Genomic DNA, 22,846 nt, shown 5'->3' with positions numbered 1-22,846 from the left:
GTGAGAGGTAAGAGAGGGAAATCTGGGGGGGGTTTCCCGGGTGTGTAGGGAATACAGGCGTTTTCCCCGGTGAGAGTGAGGCCAGGAGGGAAAACAGGGGTTCTCTATAACAAGGAAAGGGGGGAGGTGTAAATGCGGTGGCTGGGACAGTGCTCGCCGGCCTGGGAGGGTCGCTAACCACCAGTCCTGTTCTTTTCCCCTTTGGACACAGAACTGGTTCCGAACCTCTTCAGAGGCTGCCCGGAAAAAAAAGAACAGGGACCAGATTTCCTCCAGCCAGGAGGAGAAAACGAAAAGCACAAGTGGGAAGAAAAGGGGGAGAAAACCCAAGGAAAGGCCCCCGGAAACGTCTCTGAAAGGCAAAGAGAGCACGGCAGCAAAGACTAATCTTAAGAAAGCCACAGAGAACTGGGAAGGGTCCAACTGCAGCCCCGAAGGGAGAGAGAGAGGCACCAAGCTGCCCGCCAACAGGAAAGGGGGAGCCAGTAAGATGCCTGAGAAATAAGAGGTTCAGAGACTCTCTGAGGATTAGTTTACAGCCCAGGGTAACGGGGTGAGGCCCCCCCAGTTTTCTCTCCTCCACCCCCTGCTCATCCGTTTTGTTTTAAAAACAAAAAAAACAAAAACCACTTTAAGCAAAATCATGGACCGTGTTTCACACTGGAAAAAAGGAAAAGACTGCAGTTGTCCATCCATCACCCGCGTGCACACGCCCATACCCCTGGACTCCCCTACACACACACACACACACGTGCGCACTTGTGCGTTCACTCGGGCTGCACAGCTCTTCCGCTGACATGTCACATAATGCAGCCAAACCTCTGCGAAGCAGGAACCCCTCCCCACCCCCGCTGACCGTTTCCTTCAGATTCTGTGCGCTGAACCGGTGATGCTTGAGCAAGAGGAAAGTGCAATAGAGGCAGGGTGTAAGGGCTTTTTATTTGGGATTGCTTGTCGGATTGCAATGCCAGCATAGGAACCGGATTGGTTTCTTTTTGGGTGGGGCCGGGGAGGGAAGAAAATGATCTTTTAGACGCTGTCCGTACAACGCCCACAAACGGTGCTTCAGCCTGTGGCTTGTTAGTTGTGATGAACTAGGGGTGGGGCTGAAGAGGTGTCTCCAGTGAATAGGCTTTGGCTACCTGTTGCAGTAGCTGGTGAGGCTTAGAAAATGGCAATCCCGAAGCCAGATGCAGAACATGGTTATAGCCAGGATCCAAAGCATCGCGCCCTTAGGAAAGATTTGGGGTTTGTAAGGCAAGCTGGTGCCCCATGGCACCCACCCGGAAGAGCTGCAGTTAAGTCCACTTTGTTTCTATGAATGATGCTACTGCTGGATTCCCAAAGGGAGAGCTGTAGCTCGGAAGCCCACCTGTTGCTTTCAAAAGATGTCATGGATCCGAGCATTTAACCCATGTTCTGTTGGTTTCATGGCCTGGCCAGTGTATTGGGCGTGGTTTCTTCTCCACCATTAGGATAGGCAGGTGTGGTGACCGTAGGTAGTGGGGCATTTGCCGTAGCACAAGGCGTTTGTCTGGTTTGGCCGTTGTCGTTCACAAGTAGCAAAGAATGCGCAGCGAGGCAAGAAACATGCCTGTGGGGCATGAGGAAAAGATCATGACTGTCAGAGGTGCAGCGCACTTGTGATTCCAGCAAGCGTCCACTGGAGCGCAGGTGCCCAGCACCTCTGGAAATCAGGCTCAGTGAAACCAGTCCCAGGGAAGAGTTTTTATATGGGGGGAGGAGGGGCATTTGTTTTATTTTTTTTAATTGAAGGCCGGGCAGTTGCAAAATTATCTGAGCTCCATTGCCAGATTGAAGGGGAGAAAAACCCTCTGGATTTTGAGAACTTTTCCAGACTTTTTTTTTAAAATGTACATCAATATAAAATACTGTATCAAATTGATACTGAGCTATTGGTACAAATAGCCCGTTAGCAACAGAGCTGGGTGACTGCTGCAGAAAATATGCATGGACATTTCTTTGAATTCCCCCTTTCTGTGCTCGCTTTCTGCTGGCAGGAATGTTCACTACAAGAGCAAACGCTGTGGAGGATTGGCGGAAAGAGACTTTCAAATTCGCCATCATGAGCCTTCACCCCAGACAGCTGATTCTAAGAGTGAGGCTCATTCAGTCACGGGTCAGAAACAAACCGCATGACCTATCTGTCTGATCAAACCAGCTCCACTTTTGAATATTGAAGACTCGCAAAGACACTAGAGGGTGAAGAACTTCCGATAACTAATCCATTTGAGAACATTGCAAGATGTTCACGAACAGAGAAAGAGGCAAAATTCATCCAAGTGCTCTATGAATTAGTCACCCAGTTCTGTTCACTAGGCCAATGAGATCTCTCCAGCCTGAATTTGGTGCACTGGATTGGCACCAAGTGACAATCACAGGTCATGCTTTATAGTCACACCTCCGTGGCTTGATGGATGCACTCCTCTCTTGGCTTGTTCTCAGCTCCCTCCCTTTGGGAGGAACATGCCGCAGCCCAGGGGAGCAGCCTCTGATCCCCTGAAACTCATACTGACCTCAGTTCATCTTCCCAATTTGTCATTACTGGGAGTCCCTTTTAAACAAACGCACTTGTTTTGTGTTCATATTTCCCTGAGCTGAAATTCTCAGAACACCTCGCTCTGGGCTGGAGGAGAAACTTCCCCAGACCAAAGTCCATCGGCTTCGAGACAAAAACCAGGCTACCTCGCTCCTTGATAAATACATGGGGCTCGCTGCAGTTCATATCACAAGGAGGCTTACCAGAGCATTTTTGTAACACGTTTTTCACTTACCAGTGGAACAAAGCCCAAGTAGCTTTTCCCTCATTTGTTCCCAATTGCAGATTTTGGAAGGTTACGTTCAGGGGGAAAAAATTCTGCTTATTTAGTCAATTAAAACCTTGACCTTCACTTTGCTTCACTGCATTTCACAGCCTGTCCTCCATCCCCTCGATTCTTAGTATTTTTTCATGCTCTGAGGAGCCATTCAGTAATAATTAACGTCCTTCTCCGGTGACACATTATTACTGCCGCAGAGATAGAGCCGTCTACTCCTGATGTCATGTCAACTCCGCCGCGGAATCCTCGCTTAAGTGCCCACCATATATCTTGGCAGCTGAATTAAAATGTGAGCATTTCCCCTGGTAGCACTACTAAGGAAGTATGGCTAAAGCCTCCGCTACTTGCCCCTGAAAACTGTGGCCTAAAGATAAAATCCCTCCCTTGCATTTGGCCATTGTTTACAGAACACTGTTAGGCCACATTTTAAAGCAATTAGTGAACAAATTTAATTAACCGGCACATCTGGTCCTGTTTGCCTTTTGGGTGTCATCTGTTCTGTTGTTTATCTTGTTGTCAGTAGCGCAAAGTACAGACCTTATCCCCCAGAGGAAGAGAATGCTTCTTAGTAGCCAGAAGGCCTGCGACTCCCTAGCCTTTGCTACAGGACAAACTGGAGTAACTTTCCTCACAACTTTTCAGTGCATTACAAAGAAAGTAGGAAAAAGATGAGCAGTTGAAATTTTGCAGTCATTTTGGTGATATTCTAGCCAGACAGAGCTCAACGGTAGGGCTGCCTGTTTCAAACGGAGTCATCAAAGCAGTAATTACCAGAAAGCCATTTGCACTGAGGGTTATTATTCCCAGGGTGGCGAAACGCTGTTAAACTGTATCCCACAGGGAGGCGCTGTCCTGTCATTGTTCCGTGCTCCTATTGCCGCTTGCTAAAAGGTCCTGGAGCAGCAGTCGCATTCTGCCGTGCCCTTGCAGGAATGGAACGCAGCGCGAGAAGGGCTGTGAGAAGTAACAGGGCCTCGGATTTTCAAAAAGAGCACATCCAGTTATGCTTCTAAATCCGTACATAGGCTCCTAAATAAAGTGACCTGATTTCTCAACCGTGCTGAGCACCCAGCTCCCATTGACATCAGTGGACGCTGCTGGATACTCAGCACTTTTGAGAAATCGGGTCACTTTATTTCGGAGCCTAAATCTGGATTTTAGCAACTTGATTTCAGGCACCCGCTTTTCATAATCTCAGTGAGAATTGTTTGAATAGTTACAGATTAAACACCAGCTGGAAGATGTTCAGATGAGGATGCTGACACAGCAGAAAGCATGGCTGAAAGGAACAGAGGAAAGGCTGGGGAAAGAGACGAGGAGAACGCCTACCGCATCATGGCACATACAGTACAAATAGCAAGATTACACTTAAATGCAGTTGGTATTGTGTAGGCCCAGGCCTTGAAAAACATGGGTCCCAATGCACACTTGCTGCACCCTCAAACCCCGCAGGTCTGATTGTGCACATTGGCTGTCACACAGCATGATTGCGTGTCTTGTGCATGCTTCTGTACACATGCTTTTGCAGGGGCACCCACAGCCACCTCCTTTAAAGAACTGAGCCCGTAGGCCCAAAATCTTCCCCTCAGCCCAAGTAAACGGGCCAGGCTCCGAGGACTCTTCAAGGAGGAGTCCTCTTCTCATGGCACCTGAGCAGCTACTCAAGGCTAATGGCTCCTGGCTCCAAATCCACAGTGTCCTGCTCTCCTAGGAGACCTCACCGATCTGGGCTGTGCAGCATGTCTGGGGTTCCAGCGGCTGGGCTTCCATTTGCACGGGGTTCTGTGCACCCCGCAGAAGAGGAGGCAGGACTGGCTCCTTAGTACGGGAAACACCTTGACCTTAATTTTCAATGACAGTCGCACGTTTTTCATTAATAGAATTGCAGGAGGACACTTCGGTTTTGTGACGTCCCAGATGTACAGACTAAAGCAGCTTTTGTCAGATACTCTCAGCACTTTGGGGGTCTCGCCCAGCTCTGTGCAATTCAAAATGGGATCTTCTGTATAGCCACTAACTAGGGAGCTCCTCTCATATGGTCCGGTACAGTCTCACCTGAGGCCTTTCTCGAGTGTGGAATGGGTTGTGATTAGACAGGGGGCATTGCAGTTGTTTATATCTATTACATGGGCATGTCTGAAATAGGCCTGAGCCACAGAATCTGGATCTGAAGCCAGGTCTCCAAGGCTCCTGTATCTGGGGGTTCCATTTGCATCTGGGGGGTTCCATTTGGTCTGTTAGGGAGAGGGAGTGGAAATTTAGAGCCGGGTTCCAACTGGGAACTTTCCTAAAGTTTGGGGGCTGTTTGGATCTAAGTTTTGGCTTGTGGCCCGTTTCTGATTGCATGGTATACGTAAGTGACATACATCCGCCGCAGCTGTGTGAGCCTCACCCAGCTAAGGCCTGAAAACGTAGGTCAGCGCTGTTCTCCGTGACAGCTGATGGGGGACGGGGTGGGTTTCTCCTTAAGCTCAAATGGTAGAGCAGCTGCTACTTCTGCTTTTAGATCTCCCGTTCCTCGGTTCAAGTCCCAGAAGGGATGGATTCCACTCAGTGGCAACCCGTTCGTGGTTCAGTCCTGCTGGCGGCGCATTGTCTGATGCTGGTTCGTGTGTGAACAGCAGTGGGCCAAGTTCATGCTGCTGAGGGAAAAGCTGGGTGCTAGATCTCGGGCATTTGAGGGTCTTGTCCTCTGTGGCTGGGGGCTTGAAAAGTGACACGAGTCTGTGTTGATAGTGGGGCTTCTCCCTTAACGGAAGTGGTTGAGCTGCTTCCCTGGGCTCTCTGCTTCTCCGGTTCAGCTCCCCGTGGAGCACCGGTGGCCTCCCCCAGTGGTTAGCACATGGGCTGGGATTTGAGCGTTCAAACGTGCACAGCAGTGGCTTGAATCAGACAGGAGTTGATAGCACCTCAGTACGGGCAGAGGAGGGGAACATCCGGAGGCAGAATGGGCCTGTAGGAGGTGATGTTTATCAGTACTACACAGCTCTCTCTACCCCATGCAGCTGGCCGGTTCGGGGTGGAGTCCTGGGCCGGCCCTGTGGGGCACCCTGAGGCGTAAAAGGTGAGAACAGGCCTCCTGCTTCGAGTGCTTGCTCATGTCGATTCCATTCTAGGCGTGTGCGCACCCAGGTGCACAGTTATCAGAATTTTTTGCCTTAGCGGTATCCATAGGGCCAGCCTCCAGAGTGCCGCGCTCATGCGCTGGTATCCAGGGCCACCGGGGGGGGGCAAGTGGGGCAATTTGCCCCTGGCCCCGCAGGGGCCCCCACAAGAGTTTTCAGGGGCGGGTCCTTCAGTGCCACCGAACACACCTGGAGTGAAGGACCAGCCGCCAAAGACCTGTCTCCACTTCTTCAGCTCCGGGTCTTCGGTGGCAATTTGGCGGCGGGGGGTCCTTCCACTCCATGTCTTCGGCGAAGCGCCCAGAAGAACCGGAGCGGAAGGACCCCCGCCGCCGAAGACCCCAGGCCCCCTGAATCCTCTGGGCGGCCCTGCCTGCCCTACGCTCTCTCCGTTCCTTCTTGCTGCTGTGACAGTTTGTCAGAGCGCCTTCCTCTTGCCTCGCAAGTGGACAGTCATTTTTCCTAGTACCTACTTGGTCTATAGTTGCTTACAGTAGCTTCATACCAGCCAGGACATATACTTACCGGTCTTCTTCCCGAAACCTCCTAAATCAGATGAGGAGCGAGATTACACTCTCTGGACATCAGGAGGGTGCCGGCTTTCTCCATAGAACGGCTCTTCGTCGCGGTGGCAGACAGGATGAAAGGCCTTCCTGTGCCCACTCAGAGAATCTCCTCTTGGATCACCGCCTGCATCAGGTTTTGCTATGAACAGGGGAAAGTGCCACCGTCAGCGATTGTACCCGCCCATTCAACCAGGGTGCAAGCCTCATCGGCAGCCTTCCCGGCCCAGGTGCCGATTCAAGATGCCTGCAGGGCTGCGACCTGGTCGTCCGTCCACCCATTCACGTCCCATTGCGCACTGACCCTGCAAGCCTGGGATGATGCTGGCTTCGGCAGAGCCGTATTGCAAGCCGCACGACCGTGAACGCCGAGCCTCCATGAATGCCGCCTGTGAGTCACCTGGAATGGAATCGACATGAGCAAGCACTCGCAGAAGAAAAAATGGCCACCTGCCTTTCGTAACTGTTGTTCTCAGAGACGTGTTGCTCACGTCCTTTCCATTACCCGCTCCCCTGCCCCTCCTTGCCAGTGAGAAGGAACTGAGAGGTCGTGAGGCCAGCAGCGCCTCATCTACCAGCATGCGAGCGCGGCACTCCAGGGGGCACCGCGGCCGGCCCTACGGATCCCGCGTAGGCAAAAAATTCCTACAACAGTATGCACCTCGAATGGAATGGACACGAGCAACACATCTCAAAGAACAACAGTCACGAAAGGCAGGTAACTGTGTCTATGCCCCTCCCCTGAGCTCAAGGCCTGCAGTTCTGTCTGCAGCTCCTGCAGAAAATCTCCCCACCCCCATCCTCCTGCCACGCACCTGTGTGCGGGCTAGGCAGTAACAGCCCCCTCGTAAGGGAATACAGTGCACTCAGGATCCCGGGTGGGGGGGCGTCTTTACTATTCACCTTTTCCACAAATCTGCCCCACCAGTGGCCTGCTTTTCAGGGGCTCTGATCGCATGGCAGTTACTGGGACCTGCAGCTGCCCAGCCCTTCTGAAAAGCAATCGGTTATGCAGCACAGCGGAGTGCATGGGTCAGTTTGTACCCACACACTGGGGCTGGGACTTAGTCCCACAGACATAGTTTCCATGCTGCTGTTAAATAGTATTTGTTTTACAGTAGCCGCCAGATGCCTCCATCTGGATCAGGAGCCCAATCAGGATCAGGGCCCCTCTGCACCAGGCACCGTAGGAGACATATAAGAAGGCACAGCCCTTGCCCTGATCAGAGGCCCATTGCACTTGTCATGTACAAAGCACATAGGACCCTGCCCTGAAGAGCTTACATTAGAGCTGCTCAAAGAGGGTTTCATCTGAAGCACAAATCCATAGTGCACGTCTGAGCATTGCCTTCCTCTTGAGCCTTACAGGCTAGATGCATGCAAGTGGGGTGGGTGCAAAAGTGCGCTCCCAAAGATTGGGGTCTGAAGGACTTGGTGCTCCTACTCTGTGGGGTTCTGTGGTATGAACCCAGTTCCGAGCACTCAGCAATGTTAAACTTCCTGCCAGTGTTGATGATGCTGGTGGGTGTGTATGTGTGTGTTCATATCTAGGACCAACTAGAGGGGAATTCTGGGGTTACCCTGTGCATGGAGGATCAGCAAAATAGCCTCATTTCATTTTGGCTACTTCATTTCATTCCTGGTCACAGCTGCATAGATTACAGTTGGTGGCCTTTGACCTCCATCATCTCTATCCAAAATCTCATGTGTTACATTTGGGCTGCCTGATCAGACCACTTGAAGCATCATCTGCCCACCCTTAAAAAAAAAAATCTTATTAATCTCCCTTCCCAAACCAGGACACTTCCATTTGCCCTTCTCTTTATTATGCCGCAGTTTCACCACCAGTCCTGAGAAAGGAAAGGAAAGTCCCAAATATTTCCTGTCCCAGGTGTGGGAAGGCTGTGGCTGTAGAGAATGGAAAGGCTACAAATCACTGGAGTGTCCTTAGCCCACCAGTGGGGAAGGTGTATGGTAAACAGCGATTGCTGAAGTACTTGATTCCCTTCCTTTATAAATCCCGCTTCCCAAGAGGAATGCAGCTTAGGAATAATTTCCCAGGCCTCGCTCCAACTTGCAGAATGCCTAAGCAGCTGCAGCTCTATTCTTCTCAGCAGTGCAAACAGTGTTGAGACTTGCCTTAAGAATAGCTTTTCATTGCCCTTCACCCTTTCTGGTTTCACAGCACAAACAGCTGCAGAGCAAAGGAAGCAGCCTGAGACAAAGCCTAGGAAAATGCACATCAGCAAAATGAATGTGAGCACAAGATTCAGTGCAGAGTTTCAAATGTGTTAGGTGTGTGCACCTGCATGTCTAATTTGCATGCACTGGTCCCGCAGTTGTGTGCGCACACTGAGTAACTGCACGTGCAAATTCACCTGATTGGCGACTTGTGCACACAGGTTCCACGATCGCACATGCAGCAGCAGTCACTGTGCATGCAAGTTATGCCCTCATTTGCACACTGGGCCATGTAACCTCCAGAGTCATCAATACATTGGGGAGAAGAACATCAGAAATTTCTGGAGCAGAAAAAGACCCTCTGGCCCAATGTGGCAGCCATGTTAACAGTTCTCGTTCTGCCCCAATCTCAAGTTTCCATTCCTTTTCTCTCTCCGGAAGCAAAGCTTGGCGTCTCTTGAGCTCATTTCTGCTATCATTGCTGTTCCCTACAGTTTGCTCTATGTGTTCGTCACACCCACGTCTGATAGTCCTGCCAGGGTTCCACATATACTCCTAGTTTCCCACTTTCTAGATTCTTGATAATGAACTGAAGCCCGATGGCCAAGAATTCCCAGGACTGCCCTTCCCCCGGACACAATGATAGCCAAGCGCTAGGCCTCTGATCTGATTGATAGTTTAATGGTCAGTGACGTATTTTTCATAGTAGTTCGTTCCCTTCTTTCACTTTCCATTTCTGTTCCGTGCTGACTCTTTCTCTCTCTCTCTCTTCTGATTTTCAGCTCTCGATCTCTGGCCGAGGAGGGCTGGAGAGAATTTCCTCCAGAGCCCGTCAGTGTCATTCAGTCCATGGGAGCTTTCTGTATAGCAACGTGAGGCTTATGTTCCCTGCCCCTTCTGCCCTACTCAGTTCTCAGGGATCTAAGTGCGGTCCAAGTGCCTGGCCACCGTGCTCGTTACTGAAATATCCATCTGTCCATCTGAGACGTTTTGAATGCCTTAGTATCCAGGTACCAATGTTTCTGGTAGCTGGAGACCGAGGGCCATGTGCTGGCCACCGCTACAGCCCTTTTGCATTGCTCTGACCTGGCAAAGGGGCCATAAAACTGCCCTGACTGGGCAGCTTCAGATTGCCCGGATATGGGGGAATCTTTGGGTGGTAGAGATCCAACATAGTCCCCCTAACAGATCTCCTGCCTCGGTTCCTACACTGAGAGCTTGGCTGGACCCAGTTGATTGGGACCCAAACATTGCAAATGCAATTAGCTCCTTGCTGGTAGCCAAAAGCCATGAAATATATTCCTAAGTCATTTTATATTTGCAATTGGTAGCTTCAGTGACTGTTAGAAAACATTTGGCCCTTCTGCATGCATGTGGGGCTGTGTGAGTATTACACACCGGACTCTTATCAGGGCCTGATCTGTTCCTGCTAGGCAAGCACTATGCCAGTCGACTGCAATGGGAGTTTTTCCTAACTAAAAACGTGCCAGACTGGAATCTCCAGTGGGAGCGCAGGTCAGTGTGGGGGTGGTGATTAAGAAACAAACAGAAGAAAGACATTTTCCGTAGCACTGCAGTCAAATCCATTAAATACAAAGGTAGAGATCCTCAGCTGGTGGAAATCGGTGTAGTTCCATAGTTGTGAACAGCTGCACTGATCTACATCAGGAAGATCACAGTAGCACTTATTCTCTGTACGGTTAGATACCAGGGTTACTGCAAGATCCCTCATATGGGGAATGTGCGTGTAATGGCGTCCACTGTGTGCAGAGTGGGTTTGATTGGGTGTTGCTCGTTTTAGATTGTTTTGTATGTGTTTTTCTGTTTTATGGCACTTTGATACACATATTCTATTCGACATTGGTGAGGCCTCATCTGGAGTACTGTGTCCAGTTTTGGGCCCCACACTACAAGAAGGATGTGGGAAAATTGGAGAGAGTCCAGCAAAGGGCAACAAAAATGATTAGGGGTCTGGAACACATGACTTATGAGGAGAGGCTGAGGGAACTGGGATTGTTTAGTCTGCAGAAGAGAAGAATGAGGGGGGATTTGATAGCTGCTTTCAACTGCCTGAGAGGTGGTTCCAGAGAGGATGGTTCTAGACTATTCTCAGTGGTAGAAGAGGACAGGACAAGGAGTAATGGTCTCAAGTTGCAGTGGGGGAGGTTTAGGTTGGATATTAGGAAAAACTTTTTCACTAGGAGGGTGGTGAAACACTGGAATGCGTTACCTAGGGAAGTGTTAGAATCTCCTTCCTTAGAAGTTTTTAAGGTCAGGCTTGACAAAGCCCTGGCTGGGATGATTTAATTGGGGATTGGCCCTGCTTTGAGCAGGGGGTTGGACTAGATGACCTCCTGAGGTCCCTTCCAACCCTGAGATTCTATGATATGGAGCAGGTAATCTGTGCATTTGCCTATCCAAACTGGGTAACTGTGCCCACAAATGACTGCTGGTGCATGCAATTACCTGTGCATGTGTATGAACTTGTGTGTTCCCAGTGGTTGATTTGTGTGCACGCACCAGAGTATACATGACCTAAGCCACGTGGAAAGTTTGCCTCCAAGTCCACTGTCTCCCTGTGGGAATAAAACATTTTGGCCCTGATGCTCATTATCACAAAGGCCCCTTTACCCCACTCTGGCAGTGTAAAAAGGGGCCTTTAGTGCAAATGACATCAGGCCCTTTGAGATCAGCAACCCCCTATGATCCGAAGTGCTGTCTGCAGCTCCAGGTTGGTAGCAATGCCAGCAGGGTGTTGGCCACTTCTCCAGGTACAGCAGCTTTGCAGCACATCTATTTAATACCAGGAAGCTTTTGAAATTGACATTTTGGCCCAGATTCAGTGAGTAGGAGATGCAGACAACTCCTACTCACTGAATCTTGCCTTTGTGACACGCCTTTTGATTGGATATCTGGTTTTGCTCCTTGGCTGCTTCCGTTAAAACCCGAAGTGTTAACTGCAAAAGCCGTTTTAAAAATATTACCTTTACCTCACGACTCGGTAATAATCAAAGGCTGAAACACTTACCGCAGAGCTCTGGGGCGGGGGGATAAGGGATGTGTCCTTTCTATTTATCAGTCATTTCTATATTTCATGTGCAGTTTCCATGCAGAAGACAAGGCAGCAGGGTGTCGTTGTGACCTTTATCTTCACGAGCAAGGGGAGTGACAGCTTGTATCTGTTCGGTAGCTATGATTAGTTCATGGAAAGAGCTATAGAAAGAGAGGTCAGGAGCAGAAACTGGAAATAACCCAAACAAAGGTCCAGATCCTCAGCTGATGTCAATCCCTGGAGCTCCATTGAAGTCAATGCCAGTATACGCTGACTGAAGATCTGAATGAGTTGTGTTCGGAGTTCTTTAGGGGTCATCTCTCCTCTCCCCTCCTTCCCATGCCCAGGGCCTTCATTAAAGAGTTCCCATCTCTCCTCTGAGTGGGAGTCAGCTGATACCTGCAAACTGTATTGGGGATACATATTCCCAGTTAGATGTTGCCGCCCTTTGTGTCTTGCACATCTGATGGGAGAAGGCCTCAGAAACTTGCATGAGCTGCCACAGATCAGTCAGCCCAGGAGCAGCCAGAAAACAGGAAAAATCGGTTATAAAATTGTGGGCCAGAACCTCAGCTGGTGTACATGAACCTACCTCCATTAGCTTCAAAGGAGCTGCACTGATTTACCCCTGCTGAGGATCTAGTCCTGTATCACTGGCAGCTGTTTCAACACCTGCGTTGCAGGGATGAGAGTGGAGATGCTGTAAGGCTAGTTATAAAACTTGGCCAGGAGAGGAGGATATTCTAATTCAAAGAGTTAATGTGGCCAAATGGGTAATGCACTGAACTGGGACTTGGGAGACCTGGAGTTCTAGGCCTGGCTTTACTGCTGGGTGGCACTTGGGCCAGTCGTGTCCCTGCTCTGTGCCTCAGTTTTCCCATCTGTAAAAGGGGGGTGATGGTACTAACTCCTTTTGTAAAGTGCTTTGAGATCTACAGATGAAAAGAGCTAGTTATAATAGGAGTTCTCACTGTAGCTTTTATCACTGCTGTTTTTTCAGAGCTTCACCGACTGCAATAGATGATATGAATTTTGATATTTACCATCCTGGTGTATGTGTCTTTGCTATCTGTGAAATTTCCAGTTGCTAGTTGTGACTAGTGGTGGCATATTTTATACCCTGATTATCCTCTTTATTGTCATAAATACTGACGCTCTGGTGGTAAGATTTTCCATCAGGGTTAGAGTTTTGGATTTAAATCTCTTTGAGCCTTTAATTGAGCAGAAAGGTTTTCAAGTTGGTTGCAAGAGGGTTGGTTTATTGTTCTTGCTGGGGGGTTTTTTCCTGGGGCTGAAGTCTGCGTTGGTCCCTCCACCATCTTGGTTTCATTCTCAGCAAGGAAGTGTTTTATTGTTGGAAGAAGTTCAGAAAGTAGATGGAAGAACATACTGTAAACATTGAGCGAGTATATAAATCTGGATCCCATCCTGCTTCTGTTGAAGCCGATGGCAGCACTGCCATTGGCTTTACTGGGATGAGGAAAATCATATCCAGGTTCCAGTCGTTAAAAGTCAATTCTCATGAAAAAGGAAACAAAAGGGAGCTTGTTCTGCAGCTAGGGGGGCCCCATTGATTTCAAAGGGAGGGTCTTTCATGGAGTGACTTTGGGTTAGCAATGACACTGGGTTATATTATTCCTCTTGCAGCCAGCCGTGGTTATCCATGTATCAACAGAAACAGTGTCATCACTTGGGTTTTAACTGCTTTTCTGCTTAGTTCTTGCTAGATCGTCGGCTGGACCTAGCTTCCAGGATTGCTGTATCTGTACTGGATGCACAGGGCAATGTGGGGCAATGCACAGGGCAACGCACAGGGCATATGTACTGCTTTCACGACCCGGATATATTAGAGTCCGATCCAGTTCCATTAAAGTTAATAGATGTTAGATCATGTCCTCAGCCAGCATGGAAGCTGGGGAAAAAAACCCACTTCTTAGGAGATGGTTACACTGGAAACTTCAAAGCACTGTCGTGGGAACACTCCCACGGCAGCGCTTTGAAGTGTGAGTGTGGGGTTGCGCGCGAGCGCTGGGAGAGAGCTCTCCCAGCACTCCTGGTACTCCACCTCCATGAGGGGATGAGCTCCGAGCGCTCGGAGCCTGTCTACACGAGCACTTTAAAGCGCTCAGACTTGCTGCACTCAGGGGGGTGATTTTTTACACCCCTGAGCCAGCAAGTTAGAGCGCTATAAAATGTAAGCATAGCCAAGCACTTAGAAACTTTGGTTTCAATGGGAGCTAGGTGCCTAAATATCTTTGAGGATCTGAGCCATGAGGCCGCCCCCCATAATCTGTCCTCTGTAATCATGCCTATTTATAACAGCACAGGTGTTATAACAGCACAGTGGGGGTGGCATGGTACTTCAGAGTGGGAACAGCTAGGGCCTTTTGAGACGTCCCATCAGATTCACGTACTAAAACCCTAATACCTGAATCCCTACTCTGTGGAGACGTTCATGAGTAGGGCCCCACCAAATTCACGGCCATGAAAAACGTGTCACGGACCATGAAAGCTGGTCTCCCACATTGAAATCTGGCGATTGTAGGGGAGGGCAGATTTCACAGAGCGGAGTGGCCTGCGGGCGGCGGCGGCGGCGGCGGCTGGCCGGGAGCCCAGCTCTGAAGGCAGCGCCGCCATCAGCAGCGGCGCAGAAGTGAGGGCGGCCTGGTCTGGTATTGACACCCTGACTTCTTCTGCGCTGCTGCTGGCGGCGGCGCTGCCTTCAGAGCTGGGTGCCCGGCCAGCCGCCGCCGCCGCCGCCCTCAGGCCACCCAGCTCTGAAGGCAGCAGCGCAGAAGGAATGGTGGGGAGACTGCGACCCGGTCAGGACACTGTGAAATGTGTGATTTAAATACCTGGCACCATGAAATTTACAACTTTTAAAATAAGACGATTGTGAAATTGACCAAAATGGACCGTGAATTTGGTCGGGTCCTATACATGAGCCTGCAGCTATGTACGATGTGAGCATGTAGGTATAGGCATAGAACAACAGATGGGCTGCAGAGGATAGCAGGGAAATAATTTAATTAGGAGGGCCTTGGGGAGGTTGTAACCGGGTCAGAACTCTAATACTTCGGGCCCCAGAATCCCCCAGATTTGGGGGCCCCATTTGAAGTTCTTCGTCTAGCCTGGAGCTGATTCCAAATTTGTAATCAAAACTTTTTTTAAAAGGGAAAATTTTAATGAAAGGAAAAATGTTGTGAGAAAATGTCTGGTTTCATCAGCATTTTTTGTATCTTCACAAAAAAACAAACAGGGGAGGGAAAGTTGATCTTCAGCTGTCATAAATCGGCAGGGGGGGGTGCTTTGGGGAGGTTGCTTTGTTTTTTTTTTAACAAAAACTCAAAATTCCATGAAAAACAATGGAAGAAAAAAAATTAACTTTTTTCAAAACACTTTAGTGGAAAATCGATGGCATTTTCCAGCTCTGTCTGCTCTGTGGGTACAGATCACATTCTCATTGAAGCCAAAGGGGACTTGGCGTCACTCAGGACAGGACCCCTGTTAGCTGCACATCTCCCAGAGCCAGAGAGACAGGAGAGGAGAAGCCCCCGTCTGGCTACGGCTGTAGGTGCTGAACCTGACGTGACTTTCGAGGGACTGGCTTGTCCCATCCTGCCCCTGTAAGACAGAAGGAGGCAGAATGACTATGGGAAGCTGGTTGAAGTGGGCTCCGAGCAGCAAGTACTGTGCCCGTCGCCCCCTTCAGCACTGGCCTCCCCTCAGGTACATGGAAGCAAGCCCTCCTCCCCTCCTCGCATGCGCCCGTAGGATGTTCCTTGCCGGCAGTGCCTCTAGACCTGTGCTCAGCTGCAGCATTGTAGCTGCCTCATTCTTCGGTGGCATGCTGTGGAGGGGCTCCCCTGCTACTTCCCCTGCTGACGACGCTGGGCCTAGCAGCTTCTCTCAAGGGCGAGTCCTCCATCCCCTGCATCCTCCCAAGTCTCTTTGAAGGCCCTCCTTTCCCCAAGGCTGTGTCAGAGACCTGCCCTAAGGGCGGCTCTCTTTCAGGCTCTGAAATCCACAGGCCATCACAGCTCAGGGGCCATGCCTTCAGCCGGGTTTGCAACTGCGTGGGTCAGGCTAAGCATTGTGGCTCTTGCTCAGAATGAGACTGAGCCGAAGTGGGGGATGGGGACGGGGTGATAGTGGGGAACCTCTAGCCAGAATGCAAGGAAGGGGTAGGGGTGGGTCATTCTCTGTTGTTTATTTCCCAGAGCCGTCCCTCCCATGCCCCACCAATCTTCACCAGGGAGCTGACCAAATAACCCAGCCTGGCATCAGACAGGTGTTGCTGATGTGCAGGACACGTGCTTCCTTCCATATTCTCTCTAGGCTTGATGATAAGATGCTGAAAGGCTGTTTGAGGCATTTGCTTTCAGTCACTCATGGATGTGAGGATGTGCAATGGCTCCCCTTCCTGGAAAGGCCAGTCCTATAGCCAGCCTCGAGAACAATCGGGAATTCTTGTTAAACAGCAGCTGGACCACCTGACAATTCCTCCCCCCAACACAGGCTAAGTCAATACAAGCCCCTACCCCCCAAAGAAGTGTTTCTGATCATAGTGGAGAACAGTGCCTTTAGGGGCAGCCTGCAAACCTGTTCTTTCTTGCTAGGTCATTTCTACTTTGGGCTTCTCAGATGAGAAACCCCAACCCTGGATACTCAAAAATGGGCTTAAGTGAGTCTCTGCCTTTTTGAGAAATGCTGATGGAGGTAAAAAGCTAGATACAAGCCCCAAATGGAAGGTTCAAAGCCAGACTTCCCCAAAGCTGGGGCGTGTTTGGATCCAGGGGTTTGGTTTGGGGAGTTCTCTCTGTTGTGCTTCTTGCTATCTTAAGCAGCAGAAAAATAGTAGCAAGGCAGAGTAAATGCCATCTTTACTCAATATGAGAAACCAGCAGAACTCGGTTAAGGATTAAAACCAGTATGCAGACCTCTCTGAACCTAGCAGTCAGTTACACCTTGCAGCCTGGAGCAATTACAGCAGCAGAATGGGAAGCAGAGAGAGAGAGGGAGTTATTTTCTTAGCACATCATGGAAAAGAATAAAGTTCAGTACCTGAGACCCAAGAGGCGTCGAGTCAAGTTCACTTCTTCCCTGGACATGGCAGGGAGTAGGGCAGTCATCATCTGCATAGCTTGTTATCATAGCACCTTGATTGCAGTAACTTGCATTGTCTTCAGTTGTGACACTTCTTTGAAAGTAATGAAATTCACCGTTTTTCTGGGATAGTCAGAATAGCCACCAAGACCCGGCTCCTTTCGAGCCCTTTTAATTCTTTGCTGGAATTGCATAACCAGCTCAGGGGTTTAAAGGAAAATGGCTAATTTATTTGCAGTGCAAAGGAGTCAGATACTGGTCAGTTTCACTTGTGTAAGTCCTAAGTGGCTGTGAGCAGGAATTCAGCCCAAGGGTTTGCTGAGCTGCCAGATTTTAAGTGGGGAGAAAGTTCAGAAGACTCTTTTTTAATCACCTGAAAAATAATAACTGCATAATAAATCTTTATTTAAGAAAGTATTATCTACCATGGCTCACGTTTTCAACAGGCACCTGAGCAGACCTCTTACTACCCGATTTGTGCATGCAAATCTCCATTTGCGTGCACAATTGCAGCTAGTTAAATAGACAACTAGAGTTTGTGGAGGCCAGCTGAAAATTTGAGCCAATTTCTTTCCATCCAGCACAGCCCTCCCCATATGTAGGTAGCCCTAGAAAACAATTGACAGGGTATGAAATAAGTAAGGACCACATTTTCAGAATTTGGCCCCCACAATATAGGTGGATTGGTGGGAGCATCCATTTGTGCATTCAAATGAGATAAATGAACTGCACGGATGACTAATTAGATGCACAGGTACTCAGCCTGCATAAATCTATAAGTGCATCGTTTTGTAGGCCGCTTTTGAAATCGTGTCCCTCAATGTCAGTGCTGGATACACCGGTCCTAGTGTCTGGTGTTGTTGTTAGCTTCCTGTGGTTATTACTTTAGCACTTTACTCTGCTTCAGGAAGGGGATCTGCTTGGATCAAATAGCACCTCCAGGCTGGGGGATTAAGTTTAACATGGGGAGGATTAAAATAACCTAAAATGCACCCCAAATGAAGATCAGGGCTTAGATGTAGAATGAGAGTTTCAATATAAAACAACCTGAAATTATTTCAGAGGCATGGTCTTTTGGCCAAAGTAAAATACAGTATCAGTTTACTCTCTAATACCTCTTCTATCGGGAAACTGTGGGCCAAATGCTGATCTCATTTACATTGGCACAAATCTGAAGTAACTCCAGTTCCTTTTCAGTGTATGAGATTTACTCCAGATTTAGGCTGGTGCAGATCTGGTTTACCTCTCACCATGGCAATGGGACGAATTCACTAGGACAGGTCCTAACCCCTACTCTGGCTTCTTTGTGCTGTACTAGTGTTGCAAAGAGTCTGTAACGCTTCCATAACATGGCAGCTGAGGATTCCCCCAGCATGGGGGGAATTCCTGGCTGGCAGAGAGTCGGTTTTACCCATCTCTGTGCCAGCCCTAACTTGCCCCCTCTCATCTTCAGCTAAGGGAGGGAGCAAGCCTGCATTCCAACAATCTCTGCCAGTATAGCAGTCTTTGGACAGCTCTTACAAGCTGGTGCAAGTTAGAACAACCTTGTGGCAGCTCTAAATTGTGCTGGGAAGCAAATCAGCCCCAAGGATCAGGGGAGCACAAAGGTGGTATACAGCCCCTATACCTCCCCGCCTCCTTTGGGTTCTGCTCCAAGCACTGGACCCAAGAATGAGTTAATGGGTCTTTTCCAACTCCGATACCTGTGATCTGTTAGATCCTGTGATCTGTTTGGACTCCTGGCTACCCAGGTACGCAAGAGGTGCAAAAAAGAACATCAAAAAATTGCCAATTGCAGTGGTTTTATGTTGGAATTCCAGTTTTGCCAAAGAAAGCCTGCTTCCTCCACCCGGGCACTGGACAAAAGGTTCTGCTCATTCACCTTGCCCTCCCATAGGGACCTTTATATCATCAACTTCAGAGTAGATCAAAAGGAAAAGTCAGCACATAACTAGAGAGCTGGAATGATTGTCATGGGACTCTGAGCTCTTAAACAAACATAACACCCCCAAAAGTTAAAGGGAGTATTACGCATATAGAGGTTGTGGGAGTGGGACCTTAGATGCCAAAATGTGTGAGTTGAGTCCCAGACAAGATGCTGAATGGCTGGCAGGCTGAGTTCTGGTGAGACATACACAGGAAACCACGACCGACCTCGCAAAGGGCACCACAGTCAATGGCCTCTCTGGAGTTGATCCCAAATACATTGAGGGAGAGACGTGCCAAAGCATTCTGTGGGTTTTTTGCATTCTTTTTTTTTTTTTAACCATTAACTTCACCAGGAGCAAGGTTCGATGATTGCTGGCTGCTTTTCAAAATCCAGCCCTGACGTTTCACAGGCTGTAGGCGAGATCCGTCCATGTCCTATCACCTTAGGGAAATTCCTTCCAGAAACTCAACTGAGCACGTTTTAATCTGATCTGTGTTTAATCCCCAATAAAACTGACACTCATCAGGTTTTGTAGGTATTAATAGGTTTTCCTTCACAATAAGGCATGACACACACAACACACTTGCAAGGCTCCCTCTTGCATTTTGATTTCCTTTTCAGGCCTCTGTGCTCAGCAATTTTGACACATTTTTTTATGTTTTCTAACACAGAAGAGCTCTGTACATGGAGAGGCAAGAAATCCAGGATCTGGGTTATAGCAGTGGATGGCAAGCAAGGGCCCAATTCAGTAGGATTTGTGGAGACCTTACAAAAAATCCAATAGATGGGAACGTTGAAGATGAACAGGGCTCTTTCACCCAAACTGAGGGAATTAAGATGATCTGGGGTGCAAGTCAAGCTCTTGACATCTTTATTTGGCTTATTTTCCAAAGGAAGCTGAGGCAGGGAAGCTGTGGCCATCCAAGAGGTCCATCTCAAAAGCCATGCTAGAAATATCTGTCTATCACCTCTGGTCCAGTCCACAGAATAGCATGTTGTAATAGCTACATTGTTCTGAAAACAGAGTTGGGAGCAGGGTTTCGGAGGGAGACTGCCCCCATGCCTTTAGACATTGCTGGAAATATCCTGGCTTGCTCATGTTGTGGTTCGTCCATCGTAAAGGGATGCTTGGCGGAGATTTTTGGATGGGCTGGGGTGGCTGGACTTTATAGGAAACCTGCCGTTCAAAGGAAAATATTTGCCATCATTCAGGCTGGCAAGGGAATCCATGCATTGATCCCTGTGGATAGGGTGCGATCCCACCCACGAAGCGCCAGCCCCCTGTATTAATACGAGGTGATGGCTAATCAGATGTCCTTTTCCTCCTCCTCCTCCATTTCATTCCACCCATGTACCTGTGTATATGAGGCATGAGCATAAAACAATTTCAGTTTGGTTTAAAAGGAGGATGAGATCCGGGAACTCGTTTCTCTGACTTTATCAGCTTCAGATCTAGTTGAGCTGGGTTAAGGGTCGATCAGTGGTTCTGAAGGTGGTTTTAAGGTCAGGCTTGACAAAGCCCTGGCTGGGATGATTTAGTTGGGGTTGGTCCTGCTTTGAGCAGGGGGTTGGACTAGATGACCTCCTGAGGTCCCTTCCAACCCTGATATTCTATGATTCTAAGGTCCTGGAGCATGCTGTGTTCGGGGTCCATACATACCTCGGACTTTGGTTTTATTGTATATCCCATAGGCAGAGGAATTTAATTGTAGCCCAATTCTTCACTCCTGACATGTGTAAATCCCACTGAAGCCAATGGGAGTTCTACAGGGAGAAGAAATTCATGACTGGGGCCACTGTTTCGTCAGGCTGTAGCTCTGGTGGTATTTGGTCTCATTTCTCATGCAGTCACAGAAGCTGATGACATGTCTATCACTTACTCACATGCTGATCCTGTCGAGCTCTCTGTGAGCCCTTTGCCCATAGTACCTCTCTCCTAAGGATTTGGCCTAGCTTGGGCTGCCTAAGGAAATTAATCCAGGTGCAGACCACGGCTACTTCCTGCAGCTACCACCTGCCTCTTCTGTATTTTTAAATTAAGGAATTTCTCCCCTCTCCCCACCATGGATTGATTGCTGGGAGCTCCCTTGTCCCTGTGGGAAATGCTGATTCCTAATCAGCGCAGGGAATGCAGCGTGTGACTTTTGCGTCCGTGCTGTTCATTTGCAAAAGGGGTATCCTCCATGGCTGTAGTGCCTCTTAGTCTAGCCTGTGCAATAACTACACCCTAAACACCTAAGCCATAGGGTCACCCCAAAGGAGACGCCGCAAAGCCTTTGGGTCCATTATCGAAGCCAACCCTCCTTGAATGAAACTGACGAATCTGGAGTTCAGACTCTCGTCAGGGACCCGTCTTCTAAAATGGCTTGACATAAGCAGAGCGATTCAAACGACGTTTGTTCAGCCGTGCGGGTTGGCCCGTTTGTGCTGCACGGTTCAATAGACCCACTCCATTCAGCTGAAGTTGACAAAGGCCTGTTGCAAGCAAAGAAAGGGATAATAAGAAGGGTCTGAAAAACCAAACTGATTGTGAATATCTAGCTAGTTTATAAATGCAGGAAGGTATTGCAACTGGGCAGTCATGCTGAGCACCCATGTTTCAGGAGGGGCTGAAGGCATCTGTACATGCTCTTTGCGTTATTGTTTTCTGTGCATAACACCATAATGGTTTAAATGAAGGTTTCCAAATACCCATTTAACTTAGATTTAATAAGGCAGCTATTGCATGGTAAGTAAATCCCAGAAACTTCTCGGAGTTTAATAACTGTGTTGTGGGGGAGAATCTGTTCCAGACTTTATTGTCTTCTTTAATCTAAATGAAGGGCCAGGGTTTCAGAACTGCAATGACCCTGACTGCGCACACAAATCAGGTAATGTCACCGATTCTTTTGTACACCATCACGGTTACTGCACACACAAATTTCACACACATTTTTGCACATGCAATAGTGCATCTCCAGTGGGTGAAAATCTGGCCCTAAATGTGCGTCTGCAAATCATAAATTGAAGGGCTAACATTTCAAAAACGACACAATTCAATCATACATACAAAGTGTGGCTTTGCACTCGAGTTCCATAACCACACACTTCACAGCATGCGGTGAAAATCTAGCCCAAACTGTTACCTGAAACACCAACTCCAGCCTTGATCTCAAATTTTCTCTTCCTTTTGGGAAACTTTAAAGTGAAAATGAGAGTGCAATATATCAGGAAAACCTTTGTACCCAATGACAGCAAATATCATGGTTCAATACGGGGAGAAAATCAATCAATCTCTGGTCAGATTCTTGTTACTGTAGTTCTACATGGTGACTGATTCCTGACTGGAGTCACCTCTGAGGATGATCCAGCCAAAATGGGCACAGGAATTGCTTTCATCCCAGTAGACTCGCGCACATCAGCGCAAATCGTTTGGGATTTTTTTTTCTTTCCGTTCTCTTTGCGGCACCCATTCCATGACATGTCCGAATGTTTCTTGTCAATGCCAGTTATAAGTGCATAAGTGCATTTTGGAAAAAAAGATTTTCAATTTATCACTTGTAACCATATATATAAATATAAATATATATATATATAAAAGTGTTTATTTGCAAAAAATAAAAAAAAATGTTTTAACAGTAAACTATCTTATAATAAACTCCCAATTTGTGACGATCTGTTCTTTTGTTAATCATAGACAAAGCCTCTGCTTGAGAGTACTGTAATAAATAAATATTAACAACAGCGCCACTGAACACCTAGAAGGGATACATCTATGTACTGTATATATTTAAAAAAAAACAAAAAAAAACTGTATCAAATAAATGTTTATTGATTTTTTTTGTAGTTTGGTGTAAGTGAGTTTGTTCACTGAAAGACAAGGGTTATCCTCCAATCAGCATCTTGTGTCCTCTCTCATTTGGCTTGAGTCTCTTGCAGGAACGTTGACTGGGTGCTGAAAAGGAACTCTTCCCCCCAGCAGAGAAAATTCTTGTTATTGGGATGAGGTGGTCTGGTTGGGCGTGAGACTGAGCCCATTTGGCTTAAGAGGTGATGTGGCCAAAGGCAAA

General features: G+C 48.4%; 1 protein-coding gene across 1 annotated transcript in view; it reads left to right on the top strand.

The window, feature by feature from the left end:
• Positions 1-22,622, top strand: part of ZNF512B (zinc finger protein 512B) — an 81,717-nt gene extending 59,095 nt beyond the window's left edge. Inside the window, exon 17 of the mRNA XM_048819971.2 lies at positions 212-22,622. Coding sequence (XP_048675928.2) covers positions 212-505 — 294 coding nt within the window. The 3' untranslated portion in view covers positions 506-22,622. The remainder of the gene's footprint in view (positions 1-211) is intronic.
• Positions 22,623-22,846: the final 224 nt, after the last annotated feature.

The sequence above is a fragment of the Caretta caretta genome, chromosome 13 (assembly GCF_965140235.1).
Source record: "Caretta caretta isolate rCarCar2 chromosome 13, rCarCar1.hap1, whole genome shotgun sequence".
Taxonomy (NCBI): Eukaryota; Metazoa; Chordata; order Testudines; family Cheloniidae; genus Caretta; species Caretta caretta.
This window is presented reverse-complemented; position numbering and strand designations above follow the sequence as displayed.